At 38.3% G+C, this 16,165-nt stretch overlaps 2 protein-coding genes across 2 annotated transcripts in view; one reads left to right on the forward strand and one right to left on the reverse strand.

The window, feature by feature from the left end:
* Positions 1–34: 34 nt before the first annotated feature.
* On the forward strand, positions 35–7,366 carry arl6ip5a (ADP-ribosylation factor-like 6 interacting protein 5a). The gene is made up of 3 exons (XM_083534628.1): positions 35–455; positions 5,924–6,141; positions 6,488–7,366. Exons 1-3 carry the CDS (start codon positions 220–222, stop codon positions 6,661–6,663), a joined length of 630 nt encoding a protein of 209 aa, XP_083390754.1. The 5' UTR covers positions 35–219; the 3' UTR covers positions 6,664–7,366.
* The window catches only part of frmd4ba (FERM domain containing 4Ba), a 45,697-nt gene continuing 36,368 nt past the window's right edge, over positions 6,837–16,165 (reverse strand). The window contains exons 23-25 of the mRNA XM_083532236.1: positions 15,766–15,965; positions 12,090–14,848; positions 6,837–11,526 (exon numbers count right to left, since the gene is read on the reverse strand). Coding sequence (XP_083388362.1) covers positions 14,838–14,848; positions 15,766–15,965 — 211 coding nt within the window. The 3' untranslated portion in view covers positions 6,837–11,526; positions 12,090–14,837. The remainder of the gene's footprint in view (positions 11,527–12,089; positions 14,849–15,765; positions 15,966–16,165) is intronic.

Below are 16,165 nucleotides of genomic sequence, written 5' to 3' on the forward strand. Positions count from 1 at the left end.
CAGTCCATGGAATTACTCTGAATGATATAAGGAGTACATCCAAAACGGAAAAAATAACACACACATTTATTCCATACTCTGTATAATGCATTTTATGTCTTGTCTCACTTATATAGTTGAACGTTCACAATAAATACAATGCAAGTCTGGTTACTCTACACTAGCGGACACTCGTACTAATGACTCTTGTGAGTTCTCGCGATATTTTCCGAGACTCTGATGTTGTATGAGATCCGCGTTAAACACCAGCTGTCAAGAAGTTTACAAGGAGGCGGAATGGCCAAAGTGGAGTTAACGCCGCTCAGACCGTGGGAGGATTTCTTCCCTGGATCTGAGCGATTTGCCAAACCAGACTTTCGAGATTTACCAAAATGGAACAACAGGGTGGTCAGCAACCTACTTTATTACCAGACTAATTATATGGCCATGGCAGTGATCGTGTTTCTTATAGTTGGGTGAGTGCCGTAAACATCAGCCTCTCTCTTACACACACACACACACACACACACACACACACACACACACACACACACACACACACACAGTATTACACACGAATTGTTTTGTGCAAATATTTATCATCAATATCTGTTTGTGTCGAGATCATACAGTATAATTTACAGTATTTACATAAAACTGCTTGCAAAGTCCTTCCTGCTTGTAGGACATCCTGAATCTGGTCTTCCATATGTATGCTTGATTTAATCAGTCTTTTCTCATCATCCTAATATGAACTTTAACTTAACAGTATCCAAACAACCTAACATCAATATTCTTAAACCATAAACAAAAGAAATGAGTAAAAGAGGCCATATTGCCACATGCACATCAGCCCTGCAGCTCACTGACTTGGGTAATGAGCTGCATCATTTAACATTTCTGCCAATTTGGGAACATGAGGTAATTGTTGGTTGTAAATATAGAAACCCATAGTGATTGCTGTGCCGATGACACGGTGCCTATAAATTGCTGACCATCCAAATGGCAGATCCACAGGGACTCAGAAGTATTGGTGAATAAAGTCCAGCTCCAGTCCCAGTTTTTTTTATACTTTATCCTTTCATTCACACAAGTTACAACTGTTTTTAATTTCAAAGTATACATTTTAAATCCAGTCATCAAAGTTAAAAGTGCAGTGCAGTCTAGGAGACACATAATGTAACACAGCCATAACCCTAAACCACTGATGGGTGAAGAGAAGAATGCTAATTATCCCCCTTACAGAAGCACCAGTCAAGGGCTTGGATATATTAACAGTTAGTTCTTGAAGTTGTGCTGAAACCAGGAAAAATGGGCAAGCACAAGAAGTTTGGTGACTTTCACAAGTGCTGGGTTGTGACCGAGCAGGAAAATCGGCGGTGTTCCTGGTATAATGTGGTTAGTGCACAAAGTGTTTCAAAGAATGGCAACTGCTGGACCGGCGACATGGCCATATCAGCAGCCAAGGCTCTTTGATTCACGTGAAATTTGATTCATGAAAAAGTTAATAGAAAGGTGTCAGAACTCACAGTTTAGCACAGTTTGCTGTGTAAAGGCCTGCATATGTTTTACATCACTTAGACGGCTGGATACGTTTGAACCCAGAAGAAGGCAAGTTGCCAGAGGCACTATGATGGTCTGGGCAATGTTACTAGGAAGGCTTTGAGTCTTTTATTAATAGATGCTACTGCGATACATGTCACCTACCTGCCACCTAACTAAGCATTGTGCACCTCTTTATGGCAATGAAATTCCCTAATGCCAGTGTCCTCACACAATGAAGAACATGAGTTCCTGATCGATCTGATTAAGCATCCATGGGATGTGCTGGACAAACAAGTCCGATCTATAGAGCCCCCACCTCGCTGTTTATAGGATTAAAGGTTCTGCTGCTAATATCCTGGTTCCTGATGCCACAGCACACATTTAGAGGTCTTGTGAAGTCCATGCCTCAGTCAGGTGCTTTGGCAGCACAAGGGGGACCTACACAATGTTAGACAGCTGTCTTAATGTTGTGGCATATTTGATTTTTTTTTCCTTTGCTGCTATTTTCGAATGCCATCATGTAGGCCAAGAGTTTTCTTCAGCTCTGTTCAGCTGTATTGCATGTCAGCTTAACATTCTGGAGTCCAATGTGTAACACTTTAATTCTACTAATTAATTCTTTAATTTAAGTCATAGATTTCTCACTAATATGACAATGCCACTGGAAATGGAGCATGAAAATAGAAACTCCTGTGACTTTAGAGTGAGAAATGACTGCTAGCTACTGATGGGGGAGGGGGGAAAGAAGCTCAGTTATAACGCATTATTATTCATCTTGCAAATGTTTTACCAAATGCATATGTTTGTGGTAATAGATTTTTATAACATTTTCCTCAAGATCTGAGCAGATGGAAATCCAAGACCCTAGATCCAAGTAATTAACAAAAGGAAAGTCTGATCAAATCTTTATGATATAATGGTTGAGGGAAACGAAACCTGGCAGGATGAAAAGTGGCAGCTTCAGGAAGCTATATTCACTAAAAATAAAACAGTCAAATATTGAACTAATTTGAATAAGTTTGCTTTGGTTACTAATGACATTCTGATACAATTACAAAGAACCTCACCCAGCATTTTCTTCCTCATTTAGTTCAGAACTTTTCAGATGTGTCGTTCGTGCTGAAATTTCATTACGCAATGAGAAACTGTTGCAATGATCAATCATGCATAGTTGCATGGTCATAATTGTAAGTTGTATGGTCATAAATGAAAATACGCGTTGCAGATTATTATCTTCTGAGAAGAATGTAAACATTTTTGTGGCTTCTTTTTTAGCTTTTGCATGGCAATACTAGCTAAAAAATAATGATAAATAATAACATTTACATTGGTCATCCTGTTCAATAGTTTACATGCTTAAGAGCCCTTAATGTATCATGTTGCCTTCATCAACATCAAATAATTATGCAGTTTTGGGGCAATTTATTTTAAAATAAATGGGGATTTAATTTTGCAAGACTGAAAAACTATAACAAATCAAGTCAAGTCAAGTTTATTTCTAAAGCGCTTTTCACAACAGACATTGTCTCAAAGCAGCTTTACAGAAATCAACAGTTAAGGTGAATGGTGTGCATTTATCCTTGATAAGCAGCCATGGCGACTGTGGCAAAGAAAAACTCCCTTAGATGTTATGAGGAAGAAACCTTGAGAGAAACCAAACTCAAAAGGGAAACCATCCTCATTTGGGTGACATCAAGAGTTTGATCATAAATATTTCAACAATACAGAACACTGGAGAGAACTAACATGAGTACTGGAGTATAAGATTATAAGTAAATGTTCTTTCTACAGTCTTTGGTATAAAAGTAGGAGCTACTGAGCTCAACATTTGTGATCATCACAGATCCAGCAACAGCTTCTCCACACCAGAGCCTTTAAACACTCCAGGAGGTCCAATGTCAAAACTCCACACATGTAGTGGGATCCAATTGGCACTGGTACGTCTCTAGATGGTTCAGGATGTTTGCGAGTTCGGCATCTACTTATTTAAAGTCCATAATCTTCACGAGGTGGGATGTGACTAGAGCTTGCCAAACCTCAGGAAGCCTCGGGATGGGGAGAGAAAGAGAAGCAGTGGAGAGCAATTAGCGTAGCTGCTGTTCATGATATTAACAGCACAAGTTGATAATGTGCATGTGATCATAATAAAAAGTCTTCGATCATCTAGGTAAAAACACAGTATCAAGAATCTAAGATTCGGAACATTTAAACAGTTTCATTTGTATAAGATTTACTATTTGTTCATTGTTCATTCATTACTATTGTGTCATGTGAACCTTATGCAAACATATGCTATTTGCAATAATGTGAGATGGAGGAGAAGGAAAAATTCTGGAGTGGTAGAAGGTGTACTTAGGAATGAAAGATTGGTAATTGGGACAGATTTCAATGAGCATGTAGGTGAAGGGAACAGAGGTGATGAGGTGGTGATGGTAGGTATGGCCTTAAGTTGAAGAATGTGGAAGGGCAGATGGTGGTAGATTTTACTAAGAGGATTTAAATGGCAGTGGTGAACACTTATTTTAAGAAGACGTGAGAAGAGTGAGGACTGAAAGAAGAATAAGATGGTGAAAACTGAGGAAGGAATACTGTAGTGTGAGATTCAGGGAAGAGGTCAGACAGGGGCTCGGTGGTGTTGAAGAGGTGCTGGATGAGTGGGCAACTACTGCAGAAGTGAAAAGGGAGACGGCTAGAAAGATACTTGGTGTGACATCTGGAAATGGAAAGGAAGACAAAGAGATGTGGTGGTGGAATGAGGAAGTGCAGGACAGCATAAGGACAAAGAGGTTGGCAAAACAGAATTGGGATCAAAAGAGTTGACAGACGAGGTCAGACAGGAGTCTCAATGGACTATGATGTTTGCAGATGATATTTAATTCAATTCAATTCATTTTTATTTGTATAGCACTTTTAACAATGAACATTGTCTCAAAGCAGCTTTACACAGATAATGTGGTGATTAAAAGTGAATGTTCTTTATAAGTAAGTTTGTTTCTGATAAGCAAGCCAGTGGCGACTGTGGCAAGAAAAAACTCCCCGAGATGAAGATAGGAAGATACCTTGAGAGGAACCAGACTCAAGAGGTAACCCATCCTCATCTGGGTTGCACCGAATGTCCGAGATATTGTGATTTGTGGTGAGAGTAGAGAGAAGGTTGAGAAGAACCTGGACAGCTGGACGTACGCGCTGGAGAGAAGGGGATTGAAAGTCAGTAGGAGTAGGACAGAGTACATGTGTGTGAATGAGTGGGAGGGCAGTGGAGTGATGCGGTTACAGGGAGAAGAGGTGGAGAATGTGGAGGAGTTCAGGTACCTGGGGTCAACAGTGCAAAATAATGGAGAGTGTGTTAGAGAAGTGAAGAAAAGTGTGCAGGCAGGGTGGAGTGGTGGGAGAAGAGTGGTAGGAGTAAAAGGGAAATTTTATAGGACTGTGGTGAGACCTGTGATGATGTATGGATTAGAGACAGTGGTATTAAGTAAAAGCCAGGAGGTGGAGCTTGAGGTAGCAGAGTTGAAGATGTTGAGGTTTTCATTGGGAGTGACAAGGATGAACAGAAATCATTTGGAAATCAAGGTCCCAGAGTCTGGAAGAAGAGGGGAGAGGCACAGAAGTTTGCACAGTCAGTGGTGGTTTGGAGAGTCATGTCATCTGCTGCTGTTGGTCCACTGTGTTTTATCAAGTCCAAGGTCAGCACAGCCGTCTACCAGGAAGTTTTAGAGCACGTCATGCTTCCCCTTTGCTAACCAGCTATATGAAGATACTGATTTAATTTCCAGCAGGATTTGGCACCTGCCCACACTGTCAAAAGCACCAGAAGTTGATTAAATGACTATGGTGTTGGTGCGTTTGACTGGCCTGCAAACTTCCAGACCTGAACCCCATAGAGAATCTATGGGTTATTGTCAAGTGGAAAATGAGAAACAAGAGACCAAAAAATGCAAATGAGCTGAAGGCCACTGTCAAAGAATCCTCGAACCACCTCAGCAGTGCCACAGACTGATCACCTCCATGCCACGCCGAATTGAGGCAATAATTAAAGCAAAAGGAGCCCCTACCAAGTATTGAGGTTTTTTTTTATTTTTTATTCTAATTATGAGATTAGAGGTTTTTGTTTAATGTGAGCCAAAATCATCAAAATGAAAAGAAATAAACACTTGAAATATATCAGTATGTGTGTGCTGAATCTATATTATATACGAGTTTCACTTTTTGTATTAAATTACTAAAATAAATCAACTTTTTAATGATATTCTAATTTATTGAGATGCACTTGTATATGTGACAAATAAAGGCTGCTCCTTTTTATATTCTCAGTCTATCACTAGATGTCACTATTTTCAAATACTGTCTCTGTTTCCCCTTAGTGATGTCCTGCCTTTGTCTATTCCCCTGTCCTCAGGTTCTCAAACCCCATCAGCATGTTCACAGGAGCAGCAGTGGTCGTAGCAATGTTCCTTGCCGCCGTGTGGGCTGGAGACAACAAAGCTATGATTAAGAACTTTAAGCAGGACAACCCTACCTTGTTTGTCTTTTTAGTGATGCTTACCAGCTACCTGCTGATGACCCTCTTCGGCGGAGTAATGGTCTTCTTGCTGGGAATAAAACTCCCCCTAATCTGTGAGTCAGATTTGTTCCTCTCTTGTGATTGATGATTCAGATGATTGAGGAAGTGCACCGCACTCATGCTGTACACCCATAGGTGTCATCGTTCATAATTTTTAAACTAGGCTACGATGATATGAGATACGAGCACAAACAAACAGTAAATTTGGAGTTTATAAATACTATCAGGAGCTTTTTAATGGGAAAAATCCCCACTGTTATCCTTCCGAAGTAGCAATGTCCCTTTTAGTAAAAATGTTCTTTAAGGTTTATAATGATATCACACATTACTTTATACATATTCTTAAGACAATAAGCATCTCATTACAGTTCAATCAGTGCTGTTCTTTTTGAATCACAGTGATCTTTGCTCATGCCTCACTGCGGCTGCGCAACATGAAGAACAAGCTGGAAAATAGGATGGAGAGCGCAGGGTTGAAAAAGTCGCCTATGGGCATTCTGCTGGAAGCGCTCGGCCAACACGAAGAGAATTTAAACAAGATTCAAGACTTCCTAGAGACCAAGCTCAAGGAATAACTGCTGGGGGGGTTCTTTACTTTCATTCACGATCAGATCCGAGTGTACTGATGATTACATCTCAAGATAAGATGTGTGAATGTATGCTTGCAGTGAGATGTCTGTCATGCGACATAAAGAGGCGACAAAAACTTTTTTCTATGAATTGAAATACTCTTCTTTGTTCTATCAAATGATTAAAGGAGAGCACCAAAGATTGTGGAGAACCGGTGTAGGATGTGATGTTAGCCTGATAAAAACTCCTGATGAGTAAACGCGTATGAAAGTAGCTTCTGGGCTCAAGTTCCGTTATCATGAATTGAAGGTAGATTTATGGCTTTGTAGATGATCCTTCTATGATCTTTATTTAATCTATGATAAAACCAAAGTCCTTTGTTATTAGTTTCCTGGGTTTTTTTGTTTGTTTTTTTTGTGGATTTCCTGGATTTAAATGCATCTCATTTAACTTAAACAGGCATGTACAGCAGCATGTTTTAGTGTAAGAGGAAGTAATGCAAGGAATCATGTAGAATGTGAAAGTGTCTTTAACATATTCAGGGTTACAAAATGTAGTGTTCCTCCGTTATCTGGTCAATCATTTATAAATCCAAAAATGTTAATAACGAAATCGCAAAGGTAAACTATGTCCTGAAAGATTCAGTGTTTACATTTTGTGGAGAAAAAAAAAATAAACCCACCATGGTGGTATTAAATGACACAAAAAGCTTTTTTTGTATGTTTTTTTTCCCTCCCAAAGTACATGCTTTCATGGCTTATCTTAACCAGAGAATAAGACTGTCATAAATCATGGAGTATGACTGTGGTGTTCTCATCAAAAGGTGCAGTAGATGACTGGGTCTGTTATGTCTGTTATATGCATGGCTTGACTTAAGAGTGTCTGTAGTTACTCATGTGGCTGCTCTTCTGCACTGCTGAATCAGCAACAGCTCTCATAATACGCTTCCTTTTCCAAGCTGCACCCCATGTGACCTAATTAATCCCGCTTTGTTCCTCATGAGCCCAGGTTTCTGGTACATGTTAAGTAAGAAATAAAACCATATGAGATGTGCTGTTGTAGAAATATGGTTGCATTGTGCAATTCAAACTAGACCCTGATCGTTGTCCAACAACAGCATTTTACTCTTTTATTCCATGTAAACCATACCAACAATTACAATTCTTCTTATGTGTGAAAACGATGCCATATTTTTACTATTAATGTACATACATATAAACGTCTAGGTTTTGAATGGGCTTAATATCACTAGTTGGGATAATTAGTGTTATGAAATAAATCCAAGTTTGATTTATAAGCTTGTTATCAGGCCCTTGATGAGCTGCATCAAGTGTGGCATATGATGACCTAAATATTGTAGACCCATACATGTGGGGGTTTTCTTTATCATGAATTGACTATTGCATTCAGGAAGAAGTGAAGTTCACTGCAGTGAAAGCAAACAAAACAAATTGGTGGAAATAGGTGTTTGAAATGCCTTTGTTACATTATTGATGAATGCTGACCTTTTAAAAGCTTAATATTTTGCCTTTTTTTTTTCCTTTTCCCAGGAGTCCACAGAACAATTTGTTTCCTGTAATAAGGTTGCATCAACAGTAAACAGTCATCGCTTCACCAGGCTCATATTTTCCTCTTTCTTGAGGTTAATAAGGCAAGAATTCAACTTGCTGGAAAAAAAAAATCAGAAACCATCATAAAGTCTGTCCTGTGAGAGAAAACAGACAGACTGTTCAAATACTGGCGCACAAGACTCCATAGACGTTACATACATACAGGTCTCTGTTCAGAAGACGTGAAAACATCAGTGTACTTGTTAAATATCATATTTTTAGTTTAAGATTATGTAATGCATCCAGCATGCAAATAAGTTGCTGCTATAGAATTTATATAGAATTTGTTCAAACTATTTAATGTAGGGTTCAAGAATTTAACAATGTAGATATATTTTAAACCACTTTCAGTACATAATTTATCAGGAAGAATATCATTTTCAGTAAGCAGTATTACTGTACATAAGGTTCTTCTCAACATCTCTCTGAGGCTGGTGTTAGTGTTTCCATGGAAAAGTGTTCCACAAATAACATTCGATTTGAGCTTCAAGCAATCACAAGCAACAGAATTAAATTAAGTACTTGTTTCTCAGGCTGATGACTATCAAGCAACATGGACAAGCACTACGAATGGATGTAGCAATAAGTCAGAGTGAGTGCAGATGCTATTACAGGAACCTCTCCAAACAGAGCTTGAACAGCTGTGTGTGTTTTCTCTAGTGTTGTCCCTAAATGACTGGAGTGCTGTGGTCAGCGTTTCTATCATACACACTACCAGCTAATATATAACAGCTAAGTCGATTATGCAAGTTTTTCTCTTGTTTATGCACATGTAAGTTTTATGCTGGTTTATGTATCTCATTCTGATCGGGGTCACCATACAGTAGATCGTAAGTTTAACTGTGTAACACAGGGCATCACAAACATGTGTGCAGTCTCATGACTCTCATTCATAAATACAGGCAGAACTGAAACCTGAACCTGATGAGGAAAGGAAATCTACACGTGGAACTACACACAAACGGTAATCTGAGCTCAGTTAGTGTAAGGCACCAACCCTACCTGCTGTGCAGCTAAGCCGCCCTGTTTTGCAAGCTAATTTTTTTGCAGAAAAAACTCCTGCAACAGCTGTACACAAGACAACATGAAGTGGTTTAAAAGACAAAGCTGCACAAAACAGCCGAACAATAGAAAGTTGCCCAGTGAGAGGGGAATAGTTTTCCCGGTACAATACACGGACAATGTGAGACAACCTAAACCGTAATTAAAGTATCGAGATGTTTTTCTATATGGGGACGTGTTTAAAAACTTTCTGTACTTGAGATACTGACACACCACTGTATTCTGTGATTAACTAAGTTGCTCTTGGGCATGAAATCTCATGATTTTATCATAAATAATCTTGAGATGTTTTTCTACAACACTTTGTTACTGCAGAAATGTTCTTACTGTATAAAAGTAGGATTATGTTCGGCAATTAGGGCAAAAAAAACCCCTCTCAATCTGCTTTTAAAATTATGCATTTTGGCTTTAATAATTACAGGCCTTTTTTTAAGTACTTTTACAAACGTACTTGCATGTGGTTTGCCTCATAATTAGAAGGCTGCTGCAAAACCAAATTCCGACCTAAAAGTTCAAAAGGTCAAGCCATTCCTTTTGAGGTAAAAGTGTGTTCCAGAAATAGACATGTTTGAAGAATGATCAAGCTCCTACTCCACAGAGGTTGGCCACCAAAGATAGAAAGACCGACCCAGACTTACACGTGTTAACTCGGACTTTGATGGAGGAAGAGGTGCCTGGTAAAGTCAGATACAGATAGAAGGCCATTGTCTGTTTGAAAGACTAGTGTCAGCTGCTGCTGCCCCTTCCTGATGTCTTTGTGCAGCTGTTGTCTTGAAGGAAGAAGGAAGAGAGACAGCAGGGCACAGCTGTGACCCTAACATCGCAGTTTGTTTGGGGAGAGGTGAGCTTTATGGAAGAGTTTACTAGAGAACAATAGCCAGCTCCAGTTGAATGTAAGTTCTATGGTCAATGTGTAATGGGTCTCATGTAAGGTAGATCATAGACAGTAAATGGTACTAGAGTGTAAATTGATCACAGCCTACTCGTTTTAGGAGAAAGAAGCTAATGCATGCTCCGAAAAAGTCATGCTCATTTATGAAAATGTCAACACGTATATGATTTAATACAAGAACAATTGTGTCAAAATACCAAGACTAACATTTCTGCACCACCACCAGAAACTGTATTATATAGACAAAGGTTTGTGAAGACTTGTCTTATAGCTGATTGTGTTTTTTTTTTTTTTAACATCCCACTTCACATTAATAGTTTACTATTAACTTCCACTTTTTTGAGATGATGTTCCACTAGATTTTGGAGTGTGCTTATGGAGATTTGTGCTCCTTCAGCCACAAGTGTGTTAGTTGATGATACCGTTTAATGAAGTCTTTTTAAATCTTTCAAATTTTGTAATATATATATATCATTTTGGACAAACATATTGAAATCATTCTTGTGTTGGGGTCAAGGATGCGATGGACCATAACAGGAAACCACAAGCTCATCAGACATGACACTGCTGCCAAACCGGGAGCCAAAATTTGTAGCGGCAATTACAAAAAAAATATGCCAATTTGGAAGATTTCTTGTGTGTGAAGACATTTGGAATACACTTGATTAAAAAAACAATTTAAAGCCAAGCTAAATATTTACATATTTATAAAGTACACTAATTCTTAGTCACCATGACCCTGTTCAGTAGAAAGTGCATGAGTGTAATTTGCTCCCAACATTGCAGTCAAAAACAGCAGCTGCTTTGAATATGGATGAGCAGAACATTCCAAAAGTATCAGTACTTTCAATGCTGGTGTTGCATAGAGAGGATAGAAATCAGAAGAGTTGATACTTAACATATATAGGATTTTTCCTCCAAATACATTTCAGCTTTCTGTTTCTGTAACTTTTGAGAGATTTTCAAAAGCACGAGTTGATCAGTCAAAACAGAAACAAGGGGAAGGATATAGATGGGATTATATTTTTGTTAAATATTTATTGGATTAATATTGTTCAGTAATTAAAGGTGAATCTATTTCAGATTATCTTATATTTACAATTAATTGCGTATTACAAGCACACAGCTACTGTAAGTATTGCTACCAGTATTGATGGACAACACTGCTCCTAAAATTACTTAGTATTGACCATGTCTTGTTTAGGAGGAAATGCTAGTGGGTGGGACAAACAATTGTGGTCATGGATTAGTTTTTGAGAATTTCATCTTAGGCAAAAGCAAGTCAAGCTTTGTATACTGGTGGACTGGTGGTCAGTTATAACATACAGTACAGACCAGAAGTTTGGAAACACCTTCTCATTCAAAGAGTTTTCTTTATTTTGATGACTATGAAAAATGTAGAGTCACACTGAAGGCATCAAGGGCTATTTGACCAAGAAGGAGAGTGATGGGGTGCTGCGCCAGATGACCTGGCCTCCACAGTCACCGGACCTGAACCCAATCGAGATGGTTTAGGGGTGAGCTGGACCGCAGAGTGAAGGCAAAAGGGCCAACAAGTGCCAAGCATCTCTCGGGGAACTCCTTCAAGACTGTTGGAAGACCATTTTAGGTGACTACCTCTTGAAGCTCATTAAGAGAATGCCAAGAGTGTGCAAAGCAGTAATCAAAGCAAAAGGTGGCTACTTTGAAGAACCTAGAATATGACAGTTGTTTCACACTTTTTTGTTATGTATATAATTCCATATATAATTCCACATGTGTTAATTCATAGTTTTGATGCCTTCAGTGTGAATCTACAATTTTCATAGTCATGAAAATAAAGAAAACTCTTTGAATGAGAAGGTGTGTCCAAACTTTTGGTCTGTACTGTATATAATAAAAATGTAACTCGCCATGATACAGAATCAGCAGAAACCTTTTTTATCGACACGTTGAAAATAAAAAAATAAAAAAAACTGCGACTGAAACAAGTGTTGGAAATTGACTTTTAAAATATGTGGTCAACTATCAAAATATGTGAAAGGCAATCAAATGGAAATAAAATCATTATTTAAAAGTTTTTCATTTGTTCCGTATGGCCTGGTGCTTGGGGACCCCTGGAATACAGGACAGTTGTTAAATGTCTGCTAAATCTAAAGCTGCTGATGGGGTCTTAAACATAAGTAAGATCATGATCACAAATCAGCTAATCAACAGCACAATCTGACTCGAACGAGGAAGTACATCAATGATTGAGACAAGGAAGCACTTTCCCAGAGTAATATTTCAATCATACAAGGTATGTGACAAGTTATTTATCTTTCCAAAATGTAATTAGTACTTTACAATATAGAACAGTCTTATTTGTACTTAGCTGTTGTTCTGCTTGAGCTTCTGTGCAACAACAATTATAAATAGCAGACAATTGCAGTTAAAAATATGAATTCAGTATTTCCAACTTGTTGAATGTTTAAACCTGTTTAGCTTTTCCAAATAGAATTAGTGACAAATTAACGTACTGATGATAGTGATCGTTCACATTGTGACCTTCAAGCAAGGCAGCTACTAAAACTTCGGCCTACTAAAGTTTACCTATTAACAACAACTTTGCTGTTCCAGGTTGCACTTGTATTGTGTTTTGTTGCAGTGTGTCTTAGAATCCTTTGTTAGGATAATGAATAGATCTCAAGTAGCCCTCAAGTGTTTGATTAGCATTAACATTGAAAGATTCACCTACACCCATAAGTTATAAAATAGAACAAAATGAAAAAATCTGGATTATTTCTTTATGTATACAGTGAATATTTCCATTAACCTCGAGTATACTATATACACGCAATGAATGGATTTTGCATGCGTGATCTGCTCTTACTCAGCTATGTAAACGTAGCTGATCAGGTTTTGGTCTTTATGAGGAAGGAGTGTGTCGGCTCTCCTACAGGTTCTTCTGGTTTTCTATATATGCAGCAAAATAACTTTTGTCTTTCCTCATAGTGTGACACTGGAAAGAATGCAAGGCATTAGATCGCTTCCTCGAGAGAAAAAAAAAAGAAAGAAAGAACTGTGTTGCAAAAGAAGGAAAAAAAAAAAAAAAGAGCCTTAACTCTTCATTTCATCTTAACCTGCCGAGTTTTAAATGAAAATGCTTAGTTTTGTCGTTTTTTGTTTAATTCAAAGAGATTTCATTGATTGAAACTACTAAGAACCAGCTTAACATTTCGGATTACTATATATTACACATTTTTCAAAAAGGACATACAAAAAAATTCTCTTTAAAAATGACAAAAAATAAACTATACACAGAATTTACATATACATAAACAAGTCTCTTCTGGAGAAAGAGAGAAAGAGGGAGAAAATGGCAAAAGCCAGGCCTAGGTTTCTGCTATTGTATGCAGTAAGATTGGAGAAGAAGGAAAAAAAAAAAAAACAAACAAACAAAAAAAAAAAAAAACTGCATAACCTATCCACATGGTAACCTCATTAGTGCTATATCTTTGAAATTAAATTTTACATTGAAAACAATTTGGGCTTTAAAAAGTATTTTGAAAAAAAAAAGGGATAAAGAAAAGCTAGAAATGCTATGTTCCAATGATTAGTAATAAGTTAAGTAGAATATTCCATGGCATGATTTACACATATGTATGTCATGTGCCTGCCACCAGGAGTCTGCATTTTTCATCCCAATGTAATGTTTATCTAATTAATGTGAAGATACAGATTTCTGATCTTTTTATACGATTTACACCCAGCAAACTGGCAGACCAACACAGTGCACATTAAATAATGTGTGTGAATAATTCAGCACGTAAATACATGATTAAAAGCACAGCACCTGCTAGAGTGGGGTGGAAAGAAAAAAATAAAAAATAATAAAAAATACTGAATGAACTTCCATTTTCTTGCATAGCCATTTTCAAAAGCCCTTGTGAATCCAATGTTTATGCATAATTATATATAGAATACTTTTGCAAAAAAAAAAAAAGGAGACCTTCAACAGCAATATAAAGATCAATGCTTCAAGTTCTTTAAACAAACGGCAAAAAAAAAAATAAAAATGTCCATGGGAGACTTTTCACACAATAGAAACCAGCTGAGCTTAGTCCTTCATATTATTATTTGCTTTGTGTCCATGAAAAAGATTTACGATTGTAATATCCCTCCATGGCAATGGAATGGTCCAGGCTATTTGGCTCGATTACCACCTTACTCGGCCCAATCACTTTTACCATATTAACAAATCCCAAAGAAAATTCCACAGCAGACGTTCATCATGGCAGGCCAAGTTCCAGAAGTGCTAGCACCACACACAATGTGTTGCTCTTCAGTGTGCCCCAAAGGCCTGTTTTGGTTCTGTTGCAAGGGAATTCACCCGTGCTCTCTGAGCTGGCTGAATGATGTTTTACAGAATCCTTGCCTGGTAACATTCCTTAAAGTTCTGGTAGTTAAACTTGTCACCCCCAGAAAAAAATGAACATAAACAGGGGTTTTGTAAAAGGCACAAAGCATGAGGAACTTCTTTTCATTTCCTAAACTATAGTTCCAGGCTTGGAGTCTTCGTGCCAGTAAAGTGTCTGATCCTCAGAGTCAAAACTGTCTACTGGACTACTCAGGTGTAAATCCATTTGGTTTACATCTATGTATGACCTGAAAAAGAAAAAGATGGCATTAAAGAAGTGAGTCATGAAATCAAAATTCTGAATGAATATTTCTGAACATTTTAACCCCTGGTTGTCCACGTTAAATTAGAGGAAATTATAGTGTACTACTAAGTTAACTTTTTTTGTGTGTTGAAGATGCGTGTTCAACGTGGGGTTAAAACATTCATACATCAAATGAAAAAATGCGCACAACACAAACAGTACAAATGGCAGCAATCAAGACAGAGCGATCAAGACATGTCACAAGTTTGTCCTCAGGACAAGACGCCACCCGTGTAGTTTGATGCCCGACACACAGGATCAACCCGCCACCACTGAACACACAAACCTATCCAGCAGTTTGGTGCAATAAAGCTGAGCTACCAGACAGGTTTAGTGCCTCAGGAAAATGATTGTTAGAAGTGAGAACAGTTCATTAAAGCACACAGGTTAGAGAAAGCGGTGTCGGGGTTTTGTATGCAGCTCACCACATTGTTTAGTGCTGCAAGTTGCTCTAGCACTGAGTGTAATAATAGTCCTGGACATAGCCACTGGCAACAGCACCAGGCATGTCTAAAGTTCCTGGAGCTGGGCTCCTCCTAGCAAACGGAGATGGAACTCTGGGCCCTGGGGGCGGAGCTAGAAGATGGGGCTGGCGGCTGGCATGAAAGGTATGGTGGTTAGTCAGACAAGGCAGAAACCTGAGGGTGATTTCTCTTCACACACACACACCGAGGAATAAGTGAGTCAAGGACTTTACGTTAAGACCTTGTCTTGCCAAACACTGACACTTAAAGCCATGCAACTTCCCTATCATGAGAAGACAAACCCAGAAATGGCACATAAAACGTACAAACAACCAAGGACTTTAATAACTTAGCTCACGAAACACAAAGAAAACAAATAACTATCACGTTTACTTACTATCAAGGGCTACATTTAATAAGGAGGCTTTATTAACCATGTCAGTTCTGGAGCCATCAAAGCCTGAGCGCTCCACTCGATAACGAGAAGAAGGAGGTGGAGGGAGGGAGAAGTAAGAGGATGAGGAGGAACAAGCAGTAGGTGAGAAGAAAGGAGGTAGGTAGTACCAGGAGGGTGCAGGGTGTGCACTGAAGGCATGTCTATGGAAAAAGAGGATGGAAGAAAGTGAGAGAAAGGGGAGGTGCAGGCATTCGAGAGAACATAGTACAAGAATACAATCCTATCTCTATAGAGAGTTAAAACTAAAAATCACAAAATGATGTAATAAGTAGGTAAATCAGTAAAATACATTTTGAGTGATGCACATTACTTGGCCAAATGGGAGCTCAAAGTTAAACAG

This window comes from Silurus aristotelis (assembly GCF_946808225.1).
Source record: "Silurus aristotelis genome assembly, chromosome: 2".
Classification (NCBI taxonomy): domain Eukaryota; kingdom Metazoa; phylum Chordata; class Actinopteri; order Siluriformes; family Siluridae; genus Silurus; species Silurus aristotelis.

Coding starts and splice junctions, on each gene's coding strand:
- arl6ip5a (XM_083534628.1), top strand. CDS start 220: ATGTTGTATGAGATCCGCGTTAAACACCAGCTGTCAAGAAGTTTACAA. Junction 456..5,923: donor ATCGTGTTTCTTATAGTTGG/GTGAGTGCCGTA, acceptor CCCTGTCCTCAG/GTTCTCAAACCCCATCAGCA. Junction 6,142..6,487: donor AATAAAACTCCCCCTAATCT/GTGAGTCAGATT, acceptor TTTGAATCACAG/TGATCTTTGCTCATGCCTCA.